Below are 24,822 nucleotides of genomic sequence, written 5' to 3' on the forward strand. Positions count from 1 at the left end.
TTTCATTAAACATCTGGAGTCGTATGCATAACAATTCTTAAGTACTTAAGCATATTCTTAAGTAGAGAATTTTTATTTAGCAGATTGAGATTTGACTTAGCATATTACTTAGTATGTTGCATAAAACTTCTCAACTCTTAAGTATATGCTTAGCATGTTCTTAAATTTAAGCATTGTATTAACTTGTCATAAGTTTATAAGCATATACTTAAGTAAATCCAAAATGGCCGAAAGAAGGAAGAGAACATTTAAGCCAAGAGTTGATCCATTAAGATCCATGTCGGCCGCTAAATTGCTGGCAAGATTCTGGTTCAATCAAGAGGGTATTGACTTGATAACAAATTTAATTTGTGAATTCATCGATCCTCAGACAAACAGAAATTACAGCATTCCAGCACATGTACTAGTTATTGTAGCATTGAGATTGCCACTGTAAGAATGCAGCTGTGCACTGGGGACAACGTTGGCATTCATCAATCCACTGTATCGAGAATAATTCACGGGTGACCACTGCTCTCGTTCAGCTTCATATTGTAACAAGGTTCATATACCTTCCTGTACAACCGATCATTATAAGGTCTGATTTTTGTGGCACCGCAAAATTTCCGGGGGTTATTGGGGCCTTTGACGGCACCCATGTTCACATTCTAGCTCCATCTGAACATGAACAAGAGTATGTAAATCGCAAAAACTTCCACAGAATCAATGTCCAGCTTGTTTGTGATGCAAGCCATAAAATTCTAGACTTAGTTTCAACTTGGCCTGTAGCGGCACATGATGCAAGAATCCTTCGGGAAAGTTGACTTTTTCAATTATTTGAAAGACGCCTCTTGCCTGTCAAGTGTCATCTCCTTGAGGACAGTGGATACCCTGCAAAAGACTGGCTGTTGACTACATTTTTAAATCGAGCTAATGGACCACAGTCTCGTTACAACAGGTCTGAAAATATGTAGAATTAGATAAATTCTATTATGTTGGCACTACACATTAGATAAAGTTTTTATGTGATACTGTTCATGACATTACAGTGTAAAGATTACATAAAACGATAAAATGTAATAGTATGTACATATATTTGATAGTGATATTAAACGTTACGTTCGCAACGTTAACAAAAATGACGTCATCTTAATATGTCGTTCATTCCGTCAGTGCGAGAACAGAAATAACGTAATAGTTACAAAGCTTTAGACACCGAGGAATTTATCTTGTCTTTTTTAAGCATTCATGTCTTCTTTGTCATAAGGAGCAGTACATCACCAGCCTTATTTATAAGTATTACGTTCCATTAGATGCTATATCGTATTTTTGTTCCATGTGCCACAGACGATGAAGATAAACTGGAAGAACATGTCAAGAATTATCCCAAGTATAGGGAGGCGAGAAAGCATCTCTTGAAAGCAGGGAAGCGCCCCGAGGTTGACCTTGTGTACTTACACTGGGATGGAGATAGAGCCAACGAAAATGTGCACTTTAAAAAACTCAATAAAGAGGAGTCTATGAAAATTTGGACAGAAAGGAGGAAGAAGGATGGAAAGAACAGGCCTCAACCCCTCAGCCAGCAGCCACTGTAGTTCCCTTGCCCCCTTCTTACTCTCAGACCACTGGCTCAAAGCTTCAGACAACAATTTCCAGTTGATGCTGCAACAACCCTCACCAGTGACTACCTTTTGGGATTCCCAGACTTGTTGGAACTCACGACCCGGTCAATTATTACAACCTCCTAATACGAAATTTCAACATCTACTCTTTCAGTACCTTTATCATTACCTGTGCCACAATTAAAGGCGCCTCTGGGTTTGTTCCAACCCAATTAAAGACATATCTTACATCGAAACCGTTAGGGAAGATTTGCATCAAACAGGATAGTTCAGGTAACAAGTTACTAGTGAGATCTTATCACAGGCCAAGAGGAAATTCCAGTGAGGGTTCAAGCAACTCAGGAGAGATCAAAGGAAATGTCAAGAGGGAATTCCAGGGAGAGATCTCAGGAGAGGTTAAGGGGAAAGGTCTCAAAAGAGAACAAAAGGGGTATCACAAGAGAAATTCCTGGAAATATAGAGACCATCAAGAAGATGGTTGCTGCAGAGAGAGAGTATCAGGAGTACACCTCTGGCTCGTGGACCCTTTATTTAAACAATTGTACTCTGTTTTCTATTTTTGATACTTATGTGTGAAGAATTTTTAATTATGGATGTGAAGTTTGGGGTCCCCACACAGGACAAAATATTGAAAAGGTCCACCTTGAGTTTTCACGCTTTGTGCTTGTTGTTCGTAAAACTACAAATACTTTGAGACTGTGCGTATACCTTTATATTTCATTCGTATTTATCGAATGTTTAAATTCTTGTTTAAATTATTGCAGTCTGAAAATTGTATTAATTGAATTTACTTCAAATGACACAATTTAATTCATATCACCCACGTAATCGAGAATGCCACTTCAAAAATCAACACACAACGTCAACACTGTTTTAGTGCTGGAATATTCCTATATATTTTAGAATCACGTTGGCCATCAATTTTGTCCACCTTACATGGGGAACGAACTTTACTCAAGAACATTTTTTACTATTTCATGGTCAGCTGTCAACGATTTAGCTGCATTTCTGGAATTGTCAACGACTACTACTAAGACATATATATGATCTGCAAAAAGTCTAATTTGGTTGCTCTTTAAGTTAATATCACTTATATCATTATTTAATATATGAAAGAGGAAAGGTCCTAGTAGTGAACCTTGAGGTACTCCAACATGAGTATTTTCTTTATATTCATGGGACCAATCTCTCTAAGATCTGATTAGAATTCACCAACGTCTGAAATGTCCAACCAATTATATTTATTTACATGCTGTGAATGCTGCTAAGCATTGTGCTCCACTGTCTTCCGATATATGAATCTGCCGAGGAATGGGAATTAAAATAACCAATCAAACGTTCAATCAAAAACCCCTTCCAGAGATTACACCTCTGTAGTATGCTTAGGTTGGGGCAAAAACGGATTAGAGCAGAATTTAGTGAAACTGATACATCAATAGCAAATAATAACACAGTCACAGCTGATTAGCTGATAATGAGTGTGACTAAAAAATACGCAAACAAGATACTCCACGTGAACCTCTTTCGAAAATAATGCCACTAAAAACACGGTGTCTATCATATTAAACCGACTCGTTCAAGTCTCAAATGTAAGATGTTCCAATAAAAAGCTGTCTTCCCATCAATAATGATGCGTTGGAATTGCAGATTGACAATTTAGAGCAATATCCCGGTCGGAACTGTAATACAATTACGGGTGTCTCTAAAAGACAAAAACTTCAACAATGTAGCGCTTAAAATGATCAACATGTTAATCCTAGGCCCTGAGAAGAATCAACATAATCACAAAATGAGCGAACAACAGACCCTAAAACTACCGGACTTTTTCTAAATATGCAAACACTTATGTAATTGTTTTATTTTTCTGTATTGTGTGTGACAATCAAAAATTTGGATTTATTGGGTAAATTAGTTTGCCAACGAACCTGAAACGGATACATATACTAAAGTCTACTGATCAGGATTAAACCAACATTCAGCATCAATTTAATCGCTTTGATATGTAAACAAAGAAAATACGGTGCACTTTAACAATGGATTCTCGAAATTAATGGCATTACAATTCACAAATTTGAAAGTTTCTTAAAAGTTGTAAGCATTTATTAGGAATTGATTTTTGTCATGTTGACAAAACTAATATAACAGTAAGTTCACTATTTAATGCTGGCTTCGTTATCTCGGGTGATCAAACGCTTGGACATATCTCAGAAGGCGGCGGACGCTTTTAACTTTCCGAAATGTGCAGGCAACATTTATGTTTGATTATATTTTATTCTTTAAGTTTTGAATTTTGTTTTGCGAGCAATCGGTACATTTATCTAAGCTCACGATCAGAAGGCCAGGCTATCACAAGTCACCTTATAAAGAGCATGCAAACGTACTCCGAGGTAAGTGATTTCAATTCAATCAAAGACATGTCTTGGAAAAAAACTACAGTAAAGTCAGTGGATACTTATTTAACACTTAACAATTAAGTTTTTGCACACAAAAAACTTTTTGAAATTAAAATATAATGCATCAAAAGGCATTATATGACAAACATTTATCGCATATCAAAGGCAGTAGATGCAGATTTAGGGGTGACTTTTATCAATGACAGCTATAATGAATCGGTTGAAAGTTTAGGTGTTGAAGTCTGATCGGAAGACGAAGCGGATCGCAAAATAATTTAACTGAAGTGATATTTTTAGAAAATTCAAAGATAGCGGCGATGGGTACCTTGAGTATTATTAGATAGATGATTTAAGATATCATAACGTCGGGTGTCTGTGTTATAAAGCTATTAATTGTTCAAAGAAATAAGCACACTGTACAAAATGTTCGAACGTTTACAAGGATGTGAACTTAATTTGCCACATGATCAAATCCCTTGAAAGTTTGATTTAAACCCTCCAAGTTCAAATCGGAGTGAATTTGACGTTTCTGTTTAAATTTTGCTTTACGTTTTATGCCTAGGTCACATTAAAGCCGATGACCGGGCGAACAAATTTTCGGTTTGGTTGAAGAAACAAGATCGCCAGACAGTTTTAATCGGACGACACAGAACAATCACATTAGTTTCTAGGAACTTTGATATCTTCAAACGTGTGCATATTTTTAAATCTGTGAATCATCGCTTAATCCTCAAACGTTGAGCAACAGTAACAATTGAACAATTCACCAGTAACCACGTGGGCACTGCTTCAATTTATTGACAAGAAAGTATGCAGCATGGCGTCGTCCGCCTGGCTGCCGCTTACCGACCGATAGACGGTAGATGTTTAACGTAATCCGTATACGGTTATGACAATATAAATATACCCTCCTGTTCCATAAAAAAAGTTATTATACCGTTAATATATTTGCTCTTTAGTAAGTTCACAAAAGTAATATTTTATCTAACATTTTTATTTTAATACAGATTGGGTGTTCTCGGAATTGTTTAAACAACGAAAGCTGCAAGGCGATCTCTTTCGGATGCAAAAGTATGAAAACCAATGGAGGGGGAATTTGTGATCTAATATCAGAAGATGGAGGGACACCCTACGCTGTGGCCGTAGATCCAGCGATGTGTACAATGACTGTCGTTGACCGATATCCCGAGGGTCCTTGGTCAAACGTCAATCAACCAATCATTTCATCAGTAACGACCGACGCCATTACGTTAGTCAATTTTCAACAAACAACGACCTCGACGATGGTAAGTTTATACTCAATTTCTAAAGTCTTTCCCAAGTTATTGCTTCCATCACGTTTTGATGATTTTTAATAAAAATACACATACCATTTTAATAGGAATTGTTTTATTACATCTTAAGATTTATAATGGGAATTGTTTACATCCATTCGGAAGTACTCGGGATACCACGCACAATTTTTCAACGTTATCATCCGGGCTTATTAATGGCTGATGCAATGCAAAATTCCCGTAGACTTTTTATTTTGAGATGTGTATTGAAACCTGAAGCGGTAGAAGGGGCATTTCAAAACAGATAATCTGGACATTTTTCATATAAGTGGATGAACGTAGTTTGAGCACAAAGGTATTAAATTTTACGAATATCAAGCAAAAAGTGGTGGAAGCAAAAACTCAGGACAGATTATAGCTGAACTTCATCTCTTAATAGAGCATAAAATGCAAGTTGTAAGTTTTATTAATACGGATTTCTTTTGAAACAACCAAATTGTAACTTGGAAAAGGAAATAAGAAGGGATATTGTTTAATTTATAATAGAAAAGAAATAATTAAATGTTTGCTATTCTAATAACTGAATGAATTAAACATTTTCGTTTAATTTTGCCAACAAAGTTGTTTGGTCCGTTTGGCTATTATAATATCTAATAATTTTCCATGCAAACCAATTACCTTATAAAGTTACAGACTGCCACTTATTTACAAAAGATGAATGAATTATCGATTCCTTTCAAAAAAAAATATTCCAAGGTTATAAAAATAAATTTTGTATGGGGGCACAAAAAATATATCATGGTAGTGCTTGGAAAAGGAAACCATTTGGGTTCGTTCCCTAATTGGCTGGGTTTAATCAACCCGCATTCTTATCAACGATTGTACACAAAAGAAACTTAGAAATATAAGTAAACAAATGTAAGTGAACAAATGAACATTATGTTAAATTTTGATTTGCATAAACATTCTTTAAATCTTCCTTTATTTAAGGAATAAGGAATCATTCGTTGAGTATTATGAGGTGTTAATTTTGGTCGGGGCGTGGTCAAATCCAATAAAGCCCGAAGGGCTTTATGATAGATTTGACCACGTTCCGACCGAAATTATCACCCCATAATATTCCTAGAATGATTCCTTTTTACTTATATTTATATTATTTCCAATTTCTACACTTAAAAACAACATTATTTTAAAACCACTATTTTTAATATAGCACATGCTATGTATTACGATGCGAAATTATTTTTAATAGCGCACATATCATTTAATAAGTAAACGAACTAAGCAGCTTTAAACTGCACGATGACATCCAAAAACGAATATTAATTATATATAATTTGAAATTAGTTGGTATAAAAAAAGAAAAGTGACAATAGTCCCAAAACATGAAAGGATTAAAATATTCCTCTATCATTTTGTTTTAAAAAATGTTGAATTTATAATTATATGAATTTTTATTGTATTTGTTTTGTTGAAATTTACATTTCTGGTATTTTATTTTAGTTAGAAATTTATCATGTGAACCAACATTGGTTTTTGGTATCTTATGGAATCCATTTTATTTTAAGTAGTATTTTAAAATTGTGCAAAGTATATGATTAAATAAGAATTATTAGCAAAAGTATGGAAATTTCTTTGTTTCTAACATATTGCTTAAGACCCTTTCAAAATGAAAACCTATCTCCCTTTTTTACAGAGGGTGGTAGACATGATCGATCTACAAAACATGTGTTCCGGATCTTCTCTGTGGGACTTAGCCGTCATCACCACGGAGGCTGTTTATTTCTATGACGACAAGGAATCTATGACATCCGGGTCTTGTAAATCCGTGCCTTATTCCACAATGTTTTCTGGGTTTGCCGATCTTCCTGACATCAGTCATTGGAAAGTCGTTCTCGTCGTGTCTGAGACCTACGTAGATGTTTATACAGGTATATCAAAGTTATAAAAACTTATATGTCGTCAATATTGTAATGTTTTACATTTTTAAGTTTAGTATACGTTGGAAAATGCCACTAGACGATTATTCTTTAAGTTAGTAATTACACACTAGCAATGTTTTGGACATATTTCCAATACCAAGCAGGTATTGATCATCGTTAGGAGAAAATCCGATTCAACTGTGCCCTTATATGATTTGGGCCTCAACGTTAAATATTTGAGAACCCATTCAGCTAATGGGTTTTATTTTTGTGATCGGCTTTAGCCGATCACTGTTGTGTCCATATGAGGCATCCGGCAAATGCTTCCACGTGCGCACACATTCAGCTTGCATAAGTAGTTTTTATAAAAACTTGAAGCTTTGGTTTAGTATTTATATAACATTTTACTCATTTTTATTCAATTAATTTACCTAAATAGATGCAAACATACATTATCTACAGTTCGACCTATTAATTCAAGAATGCACATTTTGTCTCACGCGTAAGGATTCATTCAGTAATGCAGCTGACCTCGATGAACTGACCTTGATCATAAGAAGATGCTCCATGAACTGACCTCGATCTATTGATGTTGCATATAATAGAAGCTAGGAAGACGGCTTGATTTATAAACAAGGTTACGTTATAATGCGACCTCAATAGCAAGTTATGATGGCTTTCAATGTTTTTCAGTCGCATTAGATTATTTTAATACAACTATTTCTTTGTATACGTGTTAATGCTCTTTTAGAGCCCTACTCAGTATTCTGAGGAAGAAGATACATGTACGTTAACATTTAATAATTATGTTAAAAATATAAAACTAGACAAGGTATTTACGAACGGCTTTCCCCAAATTTATATCAAAATTAAATTTGTTGACGGTTTATAATGATGAAATTATGGTGTACAGATTCAAAATATTCTCTATTTTGTAAAAATACAGTATTTTTTAAATTATTTTACATCAAATTGATCATGATGATTGCTTTCAGCTATCTATATATCATAATTGCCGATCATTCCTTTAAAAGGAATGCTTGTTTTTTCTCCTAGGGCTTTTTTAGTTTGGAACATAGGTCAAATAAATTATGTCAATATTCAAACCCGGTCAAATAATAAATCAAAACGCAATAAACAACTCGGATATCACTCATATATAAAAATACTGAAGATAGAAAATGGATGAAAATTATAAATGCAATGCTGTACAGGTAAACACGAACAATAGTTAAATCGTTTGAAAGATCAGGACGTGTCTATTGCTTGAAAATTTTAATTTTTTAATGTCGGAACTACTGTGGAACACTTCATCTTCGTTTGAACTCAGTTTTCATTGATTTCTCACGGATGAATATCTCCACCCAGAGTCTCTACAATACTTCGGTCAATTACATTCCCACGTACATTAATAAGAAGATTGGCCCCGCCATTTTGAATTACCTCTTATTTTAAAACTATATTTCGGCATTTATTCTTTAAATAATTAACAATAATAAAAAATAACAAACAGCTTTTATAATGTCTATACTCTGTACCAAGATATCACCGATTCACATTTTGCTTAACTTAATATTTGTTAACACCTCTGGGTTAAAACGATACATGTTCATTCAAAAGTATACATAAATTCCAAGAACTCTCTTTTGAAACGCCTCTTTTAGCTTATCAGGTTTCAATACACGGCTTAAAATATGATTGCTATGGGATTTTGTATTGCAAATGATCCGAATGTTATCGTTAAAAAATTGTGTGAGGTATTCCGAGTAGTTACGAATTAAGTAAAGATGTCAACATTTCCCACTATTAATCTCCGTAAGAAATCAGTTTTCGTTGCCTGTGACTTTTTCCGAGTGAAAAATGATAATGTGTGAATGAATTTATATCTTGGATATTTTACCTTTCATCATGTATTTGAATAGCATTTCTTTCATAAGTATGTGTATTTTTATTATAAAAAATCGCCCAAATGTGCTGCATAAATGTCTTGGGGCAGGAATATAGTGTAGCATTACAATTGTTGGCCTGTCGCAACTGATTATAACAAGTATACTTTGACTGATACATTTACATGTATTTTTCATGACATAACTTTGATCACTAAAATACAGGTACTATAAATGTATTCCTAAACTACCTTTTGAATTTGTTTACCCTCTTAAACGACAGTTTTGATACAACGTTGGAAGGGACATTTTCCTTTTTTGTTTCAAAGTTACACAACAATTAAAAATTAACAAAATAAAAAGAAATCTCTTACGTCAATTATTTTCCTGCATCGTCATTAGTTAGAGAAAAGGCAAATGATTAGTTTTCTTCCAGTTACATAGAATATACATTAATTTTATTTGCAGATACCGAAGTGTTTCGCTGGGAAATAATATCTCAGAGTCTTCAAGTTGTGTCGGGTTATCCAAAATTAATAGCCACGTACTTGAATGATATTAAAGGAAGCGCAGTATCATACATACCCACCGACCCGACATGGGCAGTGCATCGAGGAACTTTCCTTTCTTTGGACATTTATATCTACGAATCTAGCAAAAATCAGTTTAACTTGTACACTGATAATCAACCATGGGAATTGAGTTTTGCACAATCGGACACTACCCCCGTCAACCAGTATGGCTGGCCCATCAATCCCTGGACACATCTGCCACCTAACACTGTGGCGCTGACGGCACAAGACCACCAAGGGGTAGACTTTGTGGGAATCACAAATGATTTTAACGTCATCTTTTACGAAATTAAGGATCAATATCAAATGTCAATTGACCCAAATGTCACGATCCAGAAGCTGGTGTTTTAGTTAACAATATGCAACTGTATATTTGTTCTATATGTCGTAAGCGACGACACGAGGTATCGTTGAGCTGGTGAAAGCGATGATATTAAGCCTCCGAGTTTACAACAGAACAACCGTTACGATATTTTGTATGTACATCAGTGAGCTATCAATCACATAACTGATTTATTCTTTTAGCTCTCAGTTGAACAGTTATATGCGTAGTATTTTGTTTGCTATTATAAATTTGCAAATTGTCTTTCTCGTTGTTATGTGGGAGGATGTAAAAAAGAAACTGCATTCTCTTCATTATGCAACAAATTAATATGAAATTATTAACAAATTAATGTTTTTTCTTGCACTCATCAATACTAGACCATAACTTCAAAATTCTTTGACAGAGAGACTTAAAACAAAGTTTGATGATCTAGCGAAAAAGTGAACCAAACCCAACTTTTTGACCTTGACCTATTTGGATCTCGGGGTCAATAATCATGAAAATATTCCTTACAATAATGACTTGTATCATATATTGATGATATATAACATCATTTTTTTCACTTAAAAAATTTGTCCCATATTACAATCTTTGGAAAGAAGGGGAGACGTGTTTTTTTTTTTGTTAAAAAAGAACAATACCCACTAGTTTTTTTTTACTGCTTTACGTGAATTTTACGGCGAACCGTAAAAAACATGGGTGACACGCACGTTCAAGAAAAATCTTGAGTTTAAGGGCGAAAAACAAGACAAGTACGAGTCTGAGTTTCTGAGTTTAAGTATTAAATTATATTGTGGCACAGTTTGAGAAAATCTCAGCATTGGTGGCCTCGAAACCACTTTTTATAATAGCTAGCCTGAGCTTATATTAGATCACTTTTCTTGTCCGCCTGTTAAAACACAATTTAAAGTGTCAATAGCAGACGAAATACTGTTTTTTAATAAAATTACTGCATTTAAAATATTATGTGTTTTTTAGGTTAAATTCAAACTGGACTTATTGCTTTGAGACTTAAAGTATGAATTATTTCGCTGACAATTTTATGTTTCCGTCTCCTCGGTGAACTCTCCAGCTAACAAGAACAAAATTTCAAATGCTTCTGCAGTGGGGAAGTCTTCGCTTGATTACTGCTATATCATTTTGTAAGGAATGATGTTTGTTTCACAGGAAAAAACTATCACATTATTAATCATGAAATGTCTTGTGGGTCAATGCAGTATTTTTTGAACCATCAACTGCAAACAAGTACGTCAGAAACGTATAGCAGGAAATCCGAATTTCAAAGGAGGCTTTAACATTATATGTCATAAACAATGCTGTCTCCATTTAAATACACAGTATGGAGAGCTGAAATCGGTTGAATAAAAAAGGTTCAAGCCATTTTAACCAACACCGTGGCCACCAACGGGCAGCTCCTGCTAACTAAAGACTTGTTATCGAAGACACTATTAAGCGTCAAGATTAAACAAATTAATATTCGCACCAGTAAACAGATATTACGGAAACATATAGCATTATCTATGAACCTCATCTATTAAAGTGACCTATTCTTTAAACCATGGTGATATTTCATAGGTTTTTAAGTCTGACATCGGCACGACAATGCTATTTACTATGCGTCCTCACATTTGCTTCCCGAATCAATGATCAACTTTTTTTTTCATTTTGTCATTGCATACACAAAACATGTAGCGGAAACAAGCATATCAAATAAGATATCTGTGAGCAAATACTCTCTGATGTGAATATACGAAATAAGCAGACTCTCCCACGATATGACATGCCTTAACAAATTGTGTGTAAAATTAAAATTTCAAGCATCTGTGATTAAATAGTTGCTGAGAAAAATGTTTGAAAATATAGACTAAAAAAAACCAAAAGCCGTCATCAAACAGAAAGTTGACGTCCGATTGATACAAAAAAAAATTATATGATAAGGCATGCCTAAACAAATATATCTGTGATAATTTTTTTGGAGAAATATTTGACGAAAATTTGTTTGAAAATATAGGCAAAAAAACCCCAGAGTCGACATTTAACGGGAAGTTGGCACCCTATTGGTATAAAAATCTATCCGACGATATGGCAAGCCCAAACAAATAGTGTTTTAAAATTTCAAGCATCTGCGATATATAGTTTCTGAGAAATCTTTGAGAAAAATTTGTTTGAAAATTTAAACTAAGTATAAACGAAGTCATCATTTAACAGGAGGTTGACGTCCGATTGGTACAAAATATCCCCACGATATGGTAGCCTAAACAAAAAGTGTGTAAAAATTTCAAGCATCTGCAAGGAATAGTTGCTGAGAGAAATGCAACAGAAATTTTTGTTTAGGACAGACAGACAAACTGACACACAAGGAAATAGAATTCCTCTTCTCCTTCGGAGCGGGGGTATAAACATTCTAATGAAATTAATGCATGTATAGAAAAGAGTAATTCCATAGAGTTACATGTATAAACAAATAAAACCGTGTGTCAAAATTTTATTATTATATCATAGCATATACATGTATTAAAGTTATTCTGCAACTGCAGCGCTGGGATCAGTATCTGCAAAAGAGTACATTAATGAATCATGGCATTTCAATAAATAACAAGATTTCACAATTGAGACAGAGGGATTCATAGACTTCCTAACAATATATTCAGTTTATCCCCCCCTTCTATGGTGGAATATTTTCTTAGATTAAAAACATTTTCACTATACATGTATGACCATATTGGCCCCGCCCAGACAAAGGGCCGGAACCTATGACCCAATTTTGTTCATTCCCACTTTAGAAATAATGCAAAATTAAAGAAAATTTTTCATACAATTACAGGTGTACATACATTTTTACTATATACCCATATTGGTCCCGCTTTAGGGTCTTAACACTGACCTGACCAAGGAGTCATGCATGTCACAATTGAGGTGAGAGCTTCTAACAATTTAGATTCCTTTTAACCTAATGATGCTTCAAACCAAAAATAGTAAGATTTTTAAAAAACGAAGTTAAACATTTTATATAGGTCATCTGTGTAACTTAGGTGTATTAAAAATCTGAATTTAGAAAGACTAATATAAGGTATTGTTTCATTTCAATCTTCAATAGAATGTGTTTCGAAACCTTCAACGTATTGAACGTGCCCATTGTGTACCCAACAAAATATAATCATGATATAAAGGCCGTTAAGAAATTTTGATACGTGATTTATCTTAGCCTATTTTTTATTAATAAACAACTCGTATGCATTTTTAATAGCCAGAGAGATCACCCTTGCTTTTAAGTACAATTTTAATTTTCTTTGGAATTGAATGATTTAAGGAATAAAATGATTCTGAGGTATCTTTCTTCATACTGATTGACGAGTACCTTGTAATTGGATGTCGGACGCGGAGCGTATTTGTCTCACTGTCCAGAATACTGCAGATATTTTATTAACATCAGTCTATGTCACCACAAGAGAGTGCACAAAGGGGACAAACAGCTGATTTGTTGAGAGAAAATTATATATGGTCGAGGGTCCGAATTTTGACGGTGTTCATCTTTTGTTTACCTCTCGTACGCTCTCGAGAAAATACGCACTCTATTCTACGGAGACTGGAGATTCATTGATGAAAGTCACATGATCTTGTTAGGATAAATTTAAGGACAAAACAAATTAATTTTACTTTTTTGTGTCCAGTTTTATAAAAGAAAGGTGAATGATGAAGATAGAAAAAAAAGCAGCTTAAATGCTTTTCTCTATTGTTACAGGCAAATCCTATGAAACATTCCTCAAAGTATAGACTGTATTCACCAACAGCAGTAACAAATGCTTATCTGTCAATTAAAAATGACCATAAATCAGTTATAAGAGTAGCCAGGCAGTTTAATGTTCCAATCACTACCCTTAGAGATCGAATACTAGGGAATGTAGATCCTGAATCAGTTAAAAGTGGCAGAAACCCGTCTTTTAGTACCCTAGAGGAGTCTCACATTGTTGACCATTTAATTAAAGATTATGGCAAACTATGGCTACGGTTATGCACGCCAGTAGGTTGTTGATATTGCAACAGATTATGCTGTTCAACTTGGTATTAGGGACAGGCAGCATCCATTTACTCTCAAATGGTTCCGTGGTTTTGTAAGCAGATGACCAAAGATTAGGATATTAAAGCCTAGAAGTCTTGAAATTTCTAGGGCTTAATGTGCATCAACTTATGTAGTTGACAAATATTTTCAAGAATTGGAGCAAGTAATTAAAGATCATGGTTTTGATAAAGAACCTCATTTGATATATAACGTTGATGAAAAGGGATTTCCTCAAAACCATTCTGCACCTCCAGTGGTGTGTGGTAATCAAATTACCCCACAGGCAGTAACAGCTGGGAAAGCTTGTACAACAACTTTGATTGGATGTTATCTGCCACAGTAACAGCAATACCTCCTTTTCTCATTTTTGCAGGCAAGAGAATGATGACTGCTTTGATGGATGGGGCTACACCAGGTGCTGTTGGCAGAGTCTCTGATGCAGGGTGGTCCAATTCAAAACTGTTCCGCGAATATCTCGAGGAACATTTCCTGAGGTATGTTACAATGAAAGCAGACCGAAAGGTTCTCCTTTTATTGGACGGAGACAAGTCCCACACATCTGTGGGGCTTGTACAATGGGAAAAAGAGAGAAACATTATCTTGTTTATTCTTCCTGCCCATACCAGTCACATTCTGCAACCCCTTGATGTTGGCTGCTATGAACCTATGCAAAGAATGTTTAATGCTGAGTGTCACAAATTTACTCAAATCGCAATGTGTTGTAACCAGGGATAATGTTTGTCAACTTGTCTGCAAGGTGTACAGTAAGGCTATGACTGCAGACAACATGATATCGTCATTTAGGAAAACCGGTATCTATTCATTTGATAGAAATGCCATACCGGCAGCACGCCTCATACCTGCTGAGGTATTCAACACTGAAGAAGACAAGATCAATACTGAAGAAGAATTATGGTGAAACAAAAGATGGCACAGTCAGGTTAAAAGACCACACAAGGAAAAAGCCAGTGATTGTGAGTCTAGAATGTTTTTTAATTTGAAAGAAAAAACATTCAAGGATGTTAAGAGAGAGAGAGCACTTTGCTGAAAAAGAATAGAAACACAATGAGTAAAATTACCTCAGACCATTGTATTACAAGCAGTGCTGTTCTTGAACAGATGATCAAACATGCTGGCAGTCAGAAGAGAAAATATCCAGAAGCTAATCATGATAAACCATCAGGTTCGGGCTACAAGAAAATGAAGAGTCAAAAAAGTACTAACAAAACTGTAGATGAAGAAGCAATGGACAGTTCAGATGAAGAGGTTGGAGTTAATGAGAAAGATTTATGTTGTGTGTGTGTACGGAGTTTACTCCAAAAGAGATAAAAAATTGTGATGTGGTTATTTTTGCCGAATGGGCCCAATGCGACGGTATGAGGAATGGGATGCCATGCAAGCATTGGACTCACCTCAAGTACTGCTGCAGTACACGTGTAGTGCGCTTGCATGGTAAGTTCTTCTGCCCTCATTGCATTGAGGAGTAAAAAAAAACCCAAAAACTGAAGTTACCACAAACTGTATTATTGATGAAAAAATTCCTGACTTTATCTACAGTTACACAAAAAATTTGATTTGTTTGGCCTAGCTATAACCTTTGTATTATGAGCAATGACGCAAGCGTCGAATTTAGGACCTGGTAATGCTTGCGCCTGTTGAATGTTGTCGATGATTTTAAACTTTGTAAATAATAATAATGAAATGGATAAAGGTAAAATAACTTATGTAAACAAGTAAACTATATACGATAATCAAGATATACTTTTAAATTTTAAACTTGTTGCTCATATAATTTGTAAAGTAACCTTGACTGCTTAGACCGTCGAAATATGGGCACACAAGGATACTATTACCAGTGTAAAAAGGAAGCAGATTGCTTTAATCAGTTTATTTTATTTTGTTGGTATTTACAAACGAGGAAAACTTTCTTAGATAAACAGTCATACCCTTCTACTGTTCATTCGGATCCAACAGCGTAGCAGTGTTTAGGTGAAGATTAGGTTGTGTATTTAATCTCTTTTTCCTACCACTGTAGTAAAGAAATGAACAAATGTGATTACAATATGTTCCTGTCAAAAGAAATTATAATTGAAGAATTTCTACAAAATTCATACCTTTATACGTAATATTTCATTTTGTTATATTCAGTAGTATATTCTCACTAAATAACTCTTTATAGACGATTACTCAATAATTGTAATATTTGCTCGTCCGAAAAATATTGACCGGTCAATATTTTTTTTAAAAAATTGACCGGCTAGGAATAATATCTAGAGAATATTCCCTATATTTCAATAAATCGCTTCTGATTTGTTGATTCGTAAACGATGACGTAAATATTATCAAAACCGATTTGGTTGGACTTTTCCTATAACGTCACGATCATTTCTATCAGCTACGTCATGCATAAATTATACACGCCGCCGTTGTGAAAACTATATGATTGGTTAACTCCTATTTTTAGGCGGAGTTATCAGTATACGCTTATGCAATGCCAGAGCTGAAGGATTTCTCAGAACAGTTTATTCCCCCCAATATTATTCATTCAAAATCGACTATCCCCTATGTTTAAATTCTGTGCAAAACTATCTCTTTCTCTCTTTCTCTCTCTCTCTGTGTAAACGGGCGTTAAATCATAGCCTCAAGCTACGGTCCAGAGTACGGCGTTATTAAAATATAATATTTAAAAGTTGCATGTGCTAAGCGTTCATTTCATGTAAATACCGTAAATGTGTAATGCGCATGTATTACCTAGACTACTAACTTGCCAGTTAAAGTGATAGGTATGAATTCCTCGATTTCTACACCTTTCGATCGGCAATCGACAGTCAATAAAAGAATTGAACGATGGTGTGAAAGAACGAGACGGAAGTGGAGAGTGCAAGGGGGTTTGTACATGTGCGTCTTCATTAGGGAAGTGTCCGATTCGTTTCTCTTCTGTTGCCCTATCACTTTCGGTGTAAATATATATACTAAAATATCCCCAAACAATTTACTGCAGATTTCTTTATTTTACCTGTCTCTGAACCCCCGATCACCAGCTCCATACATGAACACTGGTTTGTTTTCATACTTAAAAAATACAGTTCTTGATCCGCTTTCCGAGCACGGTTAAAGGTTGTTTAATAGGAGAAAGTTTGGGGCAAGTAAAAAACAATTATTAACAGTAGTAAACTAAACGAAGAATTATTTAAATGGATTATATGCACAAAATGTGGTATGGTGTGATGTAAATATTTTTCAAAAATAGTGTTATTTTTATACGCGGCAAATTGCCGTAAATTTTTTTTGTACATGTAAGTATTGTATGCACTGTAGCTTTGTATTTTCTAACCCAACATTTATACACAGAGCTACAGCTATATATGTTAGGTACCGTATGTATTGTTTTATCACAAGTGTACACTTTCGAAAAATAGCCCAATTTCGACAGTCACGAGTACCCATGTGAATTTTTCATTCCCTGATATGTTGTTGTTCTGTCCGTGCATAATTTAGTCTTAGTTAACCAGCAGCCAATCAGCGGTAAGCTGAATCCACCAATAAAAAAAATTGTGGTTAAGGTGCAGGTATTGTTTATGTATGACGTAGCTAAAGAGTTGAACGCGACGCGATCGGACAAGTCCAACCAAATCGGTTTTAGTAATAACTCTTCGCGACTCTAAAACAAGGTGACGTCATAATATTATTGACAGTCAAGGCAAGTAAACAACAAACGCGCAATGCGACGGTTTGCTATCATAACGGATATGAGGATTTGCGAATTACTGTGAAGTAAAATCAGGTAGAACATTTGTATGTTAATTCTAACAGGCGGCGGAATATCACCAGTGAACGTTTGATGCGGAGGACATTTAGGAAATAAACTTTGCACAAAGTTGAATTCGTGAATTGTTTGTTGAGCTGAGAAAATTACGGCGATCTGTTTTCAATTACTTTCTTAAATATTTTTTTTTGTTTCTTCATATAACAAAACAAATGTTGACTGTGTTTTCGGGCAACATTGATTATATTAGCCCCCTTGGGACGAAAATATTGCCCTCGGCTTTGCGTCGGGCAATATTTCGTCCCTCGGGGGCTAATATAATCAATGTTGCCCTCAACCCCAGTCAATATTTGTATATTATTAATATAATGTTATGCTCTTTGGAATTACAACAAGTATTCCTTTTTAAGTAATGATCGGCATGTAAAATAATAAGTTATGTTAATGTAATGAGAAAGTATTACGGTATATCAAATAAATAAGATAAATAGGATTTCTCGCACCGTTTTCTTGAAATCCGAAATAGCAAGGCATGAATAAATCTTACTCGTAGAAGGAGAACTGTACTTCTGATAATTATTTTTAATAGTTTGTCAAAAAAAAGTGACTTGGACCAATAAATATGTAATTGTAGATATATTTTAGTCTCAAAGCAAACGAATTAGAATAATGATTTTAGTATTCTACAGGTAATATAAGATTTATTTTTAATATAAAGCTATCATTGCATAGTAAATAAAGAAGTGCAAGGCGCAATGCGTGCGCGAATAATATAATTTGCCGGATGCCTCATATGGACTTAACTGTGATCGGCCAAATGTATTTAAATAGGAGCTTGTTACATAAACATTGTGATCAGGTTACCCTGTTTTATTGCCATTGAAATGATCATAAACTCAAATAGATAAAAAAACCAATTATAGATGTGTGACATTTAAAAGTATATTAGTACTATGACCATCATAAAAATGAAACTAGTGTTGTTATAAAATATGTCCGAAGTTTTCCATGACTGGATAGCCGAGTTTTAAAGTAAAACAATGCTAAACAGATACAAATAACATTGCTTTAAATCAGTTAAAATATAAAGCAAGTTCTCTGACTGTAAATAGGTAATAAAATCAGTTTCGTTCGGCAGCGACTGTCTTACTTGGCTTCCAAGTCGATTAAACCACACGCTGGGTCGTGCAGACAGTCTGGGTCTGGATTCATTGCCATGCGGATGAAATATTCCATCGATTTCACATCAGCATTACGACGGTGTACCCTAGACCAAAGTAAAGCGCAATTTATTTGATAATGAATATTTGTCTTTTTTGTACGAATTCAGTTACATTTACATGTACGTACAACCCTTTAAAAAAAAATTCAATGTATGACGACCACATCTTGTACTGAAAAAAAAACCGTCCAGTACTCCTAATCACGATATTATTTGAGGTTTTATCAATCTGAACTAATGCTTGCAACTTGAACTTAACATTTAAGTCAAATGGGCAACGCATGTGTAATGAAGATGTTGTAAAAAGTAACCTAAAATTCATACAAATTAAATATCTCGATAAGTGTATGCGTAAGCTTCCTTTTAATCAAAATATGAAATAAAATAAATTCTTTGCGCAGAAACCAGTATATCAACATGTTGTTTTCTTCTTTAATCAAGGAAAGCTAACTAAAAAATGCATACCCTTTCTTTTAATCCAAATATAAAACAAAACAATAATTTGCGCAGATACCGGTATATTAACATGTTGTTTTCTTCTTTAATCAAGGAAAACTAAAATATATGCATACGCTTTCTTTTAATCAAAATCTGAAATAAAATAAATTCTTTGCGCAGATACCAGTATATTAATATATTGTTTTCTTCTTTAAATCAAGGAAAGATAACTAAAAGAGCTTTAGGTGCAAAATAACTGGCCTCTTATATGTTGCAGTCATATGACTTCGGTTAATTCCACTTTCATTGTTTTCTAGCAACGTTCGGATATGAACTTGATTGGGAACGTAATCAATGTTAAATAAATGTGACGTTTGACTGGCAAATTAAAAAAAAATTAATACATGTTGTTTATTTACTTAAAGAAGTATTTTATTCATGGATTGAACAGCAGGCATAATGCCTAGTTATGTTCTCTCCTGTAGTCAAGGTATAATATGATTAATTATATAATTTCATATAAGATATATATACATATACATGTATATTGCAAATGAATTTTGTATAATAGATTGCTATTATAAATAGCATTGGAAGGAGGTACAGTGCAAAAAATTAAACAAAACAAATAACTTATGATAGGAAAATGAAAATAAAAAAAGAAGAAAAATATTGGTTAATTGCTAAGCTTGAAAATAAAAAAAGTATATGTAGTGTAGAGAATAAATGAGAAAGAAAAAAAAAAACATGTAATAAAAACAAATCAAAAACTGATAACAGAGTAGAAAAAACATTCACAAAAAATACTACATAAGTATTCAGGCGTATAATTGTTTAATATTTTTTATAAATAACTTGGTTAGATTTTCTTTTTAATTATTTACACTTTATACTTTAGTAATTCAGACAGTTAACTGATGTATTAACAACATACTTAAAAAAATCATTTCTGTTGTTGATATTTTAAAAAACAAAATGGTTTTTTTTTAGATTTTTTTAAAAATAAAAATGATTTTCTCCGCTTTTAATGCAAACTGTCTTATTATTTCTGCAATTTATATTTGCATTCCAAAAAGGATGCTTTATGCCAAATTTTGTTGAAATTAGCCAAGCAGTTTAAGAGAAAAAGTTCAAAAATAAAAAGTTTACGGACGGACGGACAGACAGACGGACGACGGACAAAATGTGATCAGAAAAGCCCATTGAGCTTTTAGCTCAGGTGAGCTTAAAATATTGAAAAATGTCCATAGGAATATCTTTGACCTTTATTTATATTAATAACGAATGTCAATGCCTTAAAGGGGCATGGTCACGATTTCGGTTAAGTTCTCTTTTTCTACCTTTATTATTTACAATGCTTAAGGAATGCATTTCTAATAATCAAATGAAATTCTAGAGTCAGCTGTAGAGTTACTTTGTCGTGTAAGCAAGGTTCTTGTCCTGTTTTTGTTTACATTTGTTCAATATACCATGCAGTAAAAATCTTTTTTCAAGCTGAATTGACTATTTTTTTTATTTTAAGCATAAATGAACAGTTTCTAACATTAAATACATTCATTTTAAGTCTAAAACTGGAATTTTGACTTCAACATTAAATATGTAAACGAAAGCTTTGTATACATAGCAAAGAATTGTAAGCTATGTAACTCGCTTATAACTCAATGAATGACAATCAAACTTTGGTTGCCTTTTAAAAATTGCCTTGTTAATGCATTTTAAACATTTAAATTGAAAGAAAATTGATCAAAATCGTGACCATGCCCCTTTAATACAATCATACCCTCGACATCGTCTATCTTAAAAAGGGGGCGAAATGACGTGGTACATGTTCCCTTGTACAGTATGTATAGTTTATTTTATGAAGCAATTTTTATATAATTTTTCTCATTGAAATATGGCTAAATTGACAGGAAAAACTATCAAAAAGACTATTATAGTCTGTTCCAAGATATTTATGTAATACATTTGGGCGATTTTTAAAGGTCATAATTAACGATATCCTGACCATATTGAGTTTTATACGGGAATTAGTTCCTAAGTGTCTCTTTGATAGGACTAACATTGTTTTTTGAGTTTTTAAAAAAATATTTTATGCAATATATCAGCGCCACAGTCGATCAAATGTACCCAAATGGGAAAAAGGAACATCGAACTACGCGGCTTACCTACCTTATGACGTCATTAAGACCCAATCGCCGTATAAAGCTCTGTAGTTGATACAAATATCCATGTCATTTTCAAGTAGATAAAAGAAAAAATATTACTTTTCTATATAAAAACTTAAATAATTAAGCAATAATTAACAAAGGCAGTATATTTTCTCTCATTAAATTTAATCGTATGCGTTAACATTTTTTTTCATTTGACGCATGTACATATTCAGTTTATAATAGAGACTCGAAAATGAGTGATTTTCGTCATAGATCTACATGCAAATATATGCATGTATATATTTTTAATAAAATTGTCAAATTCAAAGATATCCGATCGTTTTTCCAATTTGCATGTTCATGCAATTCATTATGATTTTTTAAAATCTAAACCCGCATATACAGGTATATGTAGGCAACATATTCATGCGGCCTCATTCGCTTCACTGTTAATTTTTTTTGCTTAGCTTTCAAATTGACGGCGTTTTACTCGAAGGCACCTTCTATCTCTTTCTTCGGCAATTTTTTCTTTCGTTTTTTCGTTTTTATGAATGCTTGTTTTTAATAAGATTTGTTGATTAATTATCTATACTCTCCTTCACATATTTTTTTCATCAAGCAACATATTTATTTTGCCGGTACATTTATAAATCCTTATGCCATATTTCCGCAACTTAATTTAATAAAACGTTAAAACACGTGCACAATAAGTATTTCCTAAAGATATTGCTAAATACCCATAAGTCTGAAATTTGTAGGCCAGATTTATAAGAATTTATCAATAGATCTTTTTCTCAAATTAAATATTATCGTGGCATTTTATAACCGCTTTTAAATAAAAACTATATGCATAATACAATACCTCAAACATTTTTATTGGGCTGCCTTTTACTTTTTATATATGCGACAAAATAAATTCAATGAATTAAAATGTTTTAATTCTTTTTAAATGTATTTAAATCATTATATGTATCGAGGAAGAAAAGCATGTTTCTGTTTTAAAATTTTATGTTACTTTATGAGTGGTGGAGCATTTTCTTTTAAATGATTTTCACTGCACAATGGGATATTCATCATGATATTACTCTGGTGAAAGGCTGATAGATTTATCCATTAAAGACCAATTTAAACTAAGTCATCTGTACTACAAAATAAGATGGATCTCATCTGAAAAAAAGGCAAGTTCATATATGCAAACATAGCTAAAATTAAATCGATAAACTACTGTAAAACTACCCTAGTTCTAATGCATTGTCTACATGGGTGGGTCTGTGTGACGTCATAAATCCACAAAATTAACAACGATAAGCAGGGAACAATTTTTTGGAAGCTTTTAAACTATGATAAGCTACACAAAGTATTTAAACTACAATTGATGTGGGCTTCTGGAGCCAAATATTTTTATTGAAACTTTTGCCGAGTGTATACACACATGTACCAGCATATATGTGAATATTTATCCTATTGTGGAATGTTAAAGGAGTATCACCATGCAAATAAAACCATATGTTTGTTACATAAAACCCTTTAGTTGATATTCAATCAATAAGGCAGACATTCAGTTTTAATCAAATGCTTATTCGCTTCTTAAATTTGATTTAAAGATTGTTTTTTTTTTTACTGTGAAGGAACAAACAACAATTTCCTTACTAAGATTAATTAACTAACATCGTAAGGTTTTAAATTAAAAAAAAGCAAATGCATTTATGTCAATGTTTTTTTCTTATAAAAATATACTTATATATATATATATATATATGTCCATGTTTTCGTTATGAACAATTTGTGACATTTTCTGTAGTATCCGTCTATCGGTTAAAACTAGTTAATTATGTTTAAATTTATAGTAGAGAGTAGTATGAAATGTTTACAATCAACAATTCCAAAATGTTTGGTGTTGGAAGTAAAGAGGCCAAGAAATTTTGCAAAATACTTTTCAAGTACTATTTACATATTTAAGTTATAAAAAAATTATTGTGATCAAAAATATTAATATTGGATCTATAAGATAAATCATATTCATGTATATTGCAAAACAAGTTTTTAACAATGCACTCAGAAGAAAATCAATGTTTTCAATTAAAAAATTTGAAAATATTTCAAATATTGACATTAAAATGATGAAATAATCGTTACTTACCCATGCTTATCCATGTACTTCCCATAAGTAATGCCATTTAACATGCCACCCAAGACTGACGCTATGAGAACCGTGTTCAAGCAATGCATTTTAGCGATTGATAGTGTTATAGCTACAGCGTTGAATAACAACAGATATATTATGCTATATGATGCAGTCAGCAAAGGATTATCCAACGTGTAATTGTAGAACCCTGTATATATACAAAGAAATAAAAAAAAATGAGGGCCATTGTTTAAAAACTCCCATCTGCCATCATCCGGCCAACGTCACTTATTTGAAAACACACTTAATGAACACTGTTCTCTAATCTCCAATGCATGAAAAAAATCTCAACATTATCAAATTTAATACCCGCATGACATTGTCATTCAATTATCATCCGTGCTCTATTTTAGAAATGGCTCGAATAGATAAGAGCCGTCGCGTCATGGTAAATTAGTACCAGAGGATCAGAAGATTTTACTAATACACTGATCACATATGAATTAACATTCCTGATTTTGAAAAGGGCCATGGAGATGTGCTATTTGTTTTTTTGGGTACAGAGGTTTTATTAAAGTAACCTCTGAATGTGTACAAGTTAAGGAGGAATTTTTGTATGCCTTACATGTGAAAAAACACACAAAAACGTTGTTGGTGTAATTTCAATTCCAAAGCCCTCGGTGACAGGATACCTGAATCTTATCGATGTCAAGTTCTGCTAACCCAATAATGAGTAAGCAAAAATCAGTTCTAGTCTGATAAGATATAAAAAAGATTCCCTTCTGATCTAATGAATCATTCGATTTATCTGGATTATCTTTATTTTTAAATCAGTCAAATATTTCTTCCAATGTTTTCAGTCCATCATAACATACATTGAACGATGGGAAAGCATCAAATACATCCAAATTTACTAAAATGAACATCATCAATTTACTGTAATTCTTGATATACTGCCAGGGGAGCAAATTAATCCAACACATAGGTAAAAACGTTTAAAATAAAAACGGTCCAAATATTATAACAATTTAATGTTCCTAAAACACTTAAAAAATTGCGATTATGGAGGCCAAATTTGACTCATATCA

At 33.3% G+C, this 24,822-nt stretch overlaps 1 protein-coding gene, 1 long non-coding RNA gene and 1 pseudogene across 2 annotated transcripts; 2 read left to right on the top strand and 1 right to left on the bottom strand.

Moving 5' to 3' along the window:
- Window positions 1-223: 223 nt before the first annotated feature.
- LOC105335501 (putative nuclease HARBI1) lies at window positions 224-953 on the top strand (annotated as a pseudogene).
- A 1,855-nt stretch (window positions 954-2,808) lies between these two features.
- LOC117693005 (uncharacterized) lies at window positions 2,809-10,490 on the top strand. The gene is made up of 4 exons (XM_034482867.2): window positions 2,809-3,988; window positions 5,002-5,280; window positions 6,965-7,199; window positions 9,545-10,490. Exons 1-4 carry the CDS (start codon window positions 3,839-3,841, stop codon window positions 9,997-9,999), a joined length of 1,119 nt encoding a protein of 372 aa, XP_034338758.2. The 5' UTR covers window positions 2,809-3,838; the 3' UTR covers window positions 10,000-10,490.
- A 1,955-nt stretch (window positions 10,491-12,445) lies between these two features.
- On the bottom strand, window positions 12,446-23,934 carry LOC105346076 (uncharacterized). Its single transcript, XR_903158.4, has 4 exons — window positions 23,750-23,934; window positions 18,950-19,066; window positions 15,980-16,062; window positions 12,446-12,525 (listed from the first exon to the last, which is right to left on the bottom strand). It is a non-coding gene; the product is annotated as an uncharacterized lncRNA (long non-coding RNA).
- Window positions 23,935-24,822: the final 888 nt, after the last annotated feature.

This window comes from Magallana gigas, chromosome 5 (assembly GCF_963853765.1).
Source record: "Magallana gigas chromosome 5, xbMagGiga1.1, whole genome shotgun sequence".
Lineage (NCBI taxonomy): Eukaryota > Metazoa > Mollusca > Bivalvia > Ostreida > Ostreidae > Magallana > Magallana gigas.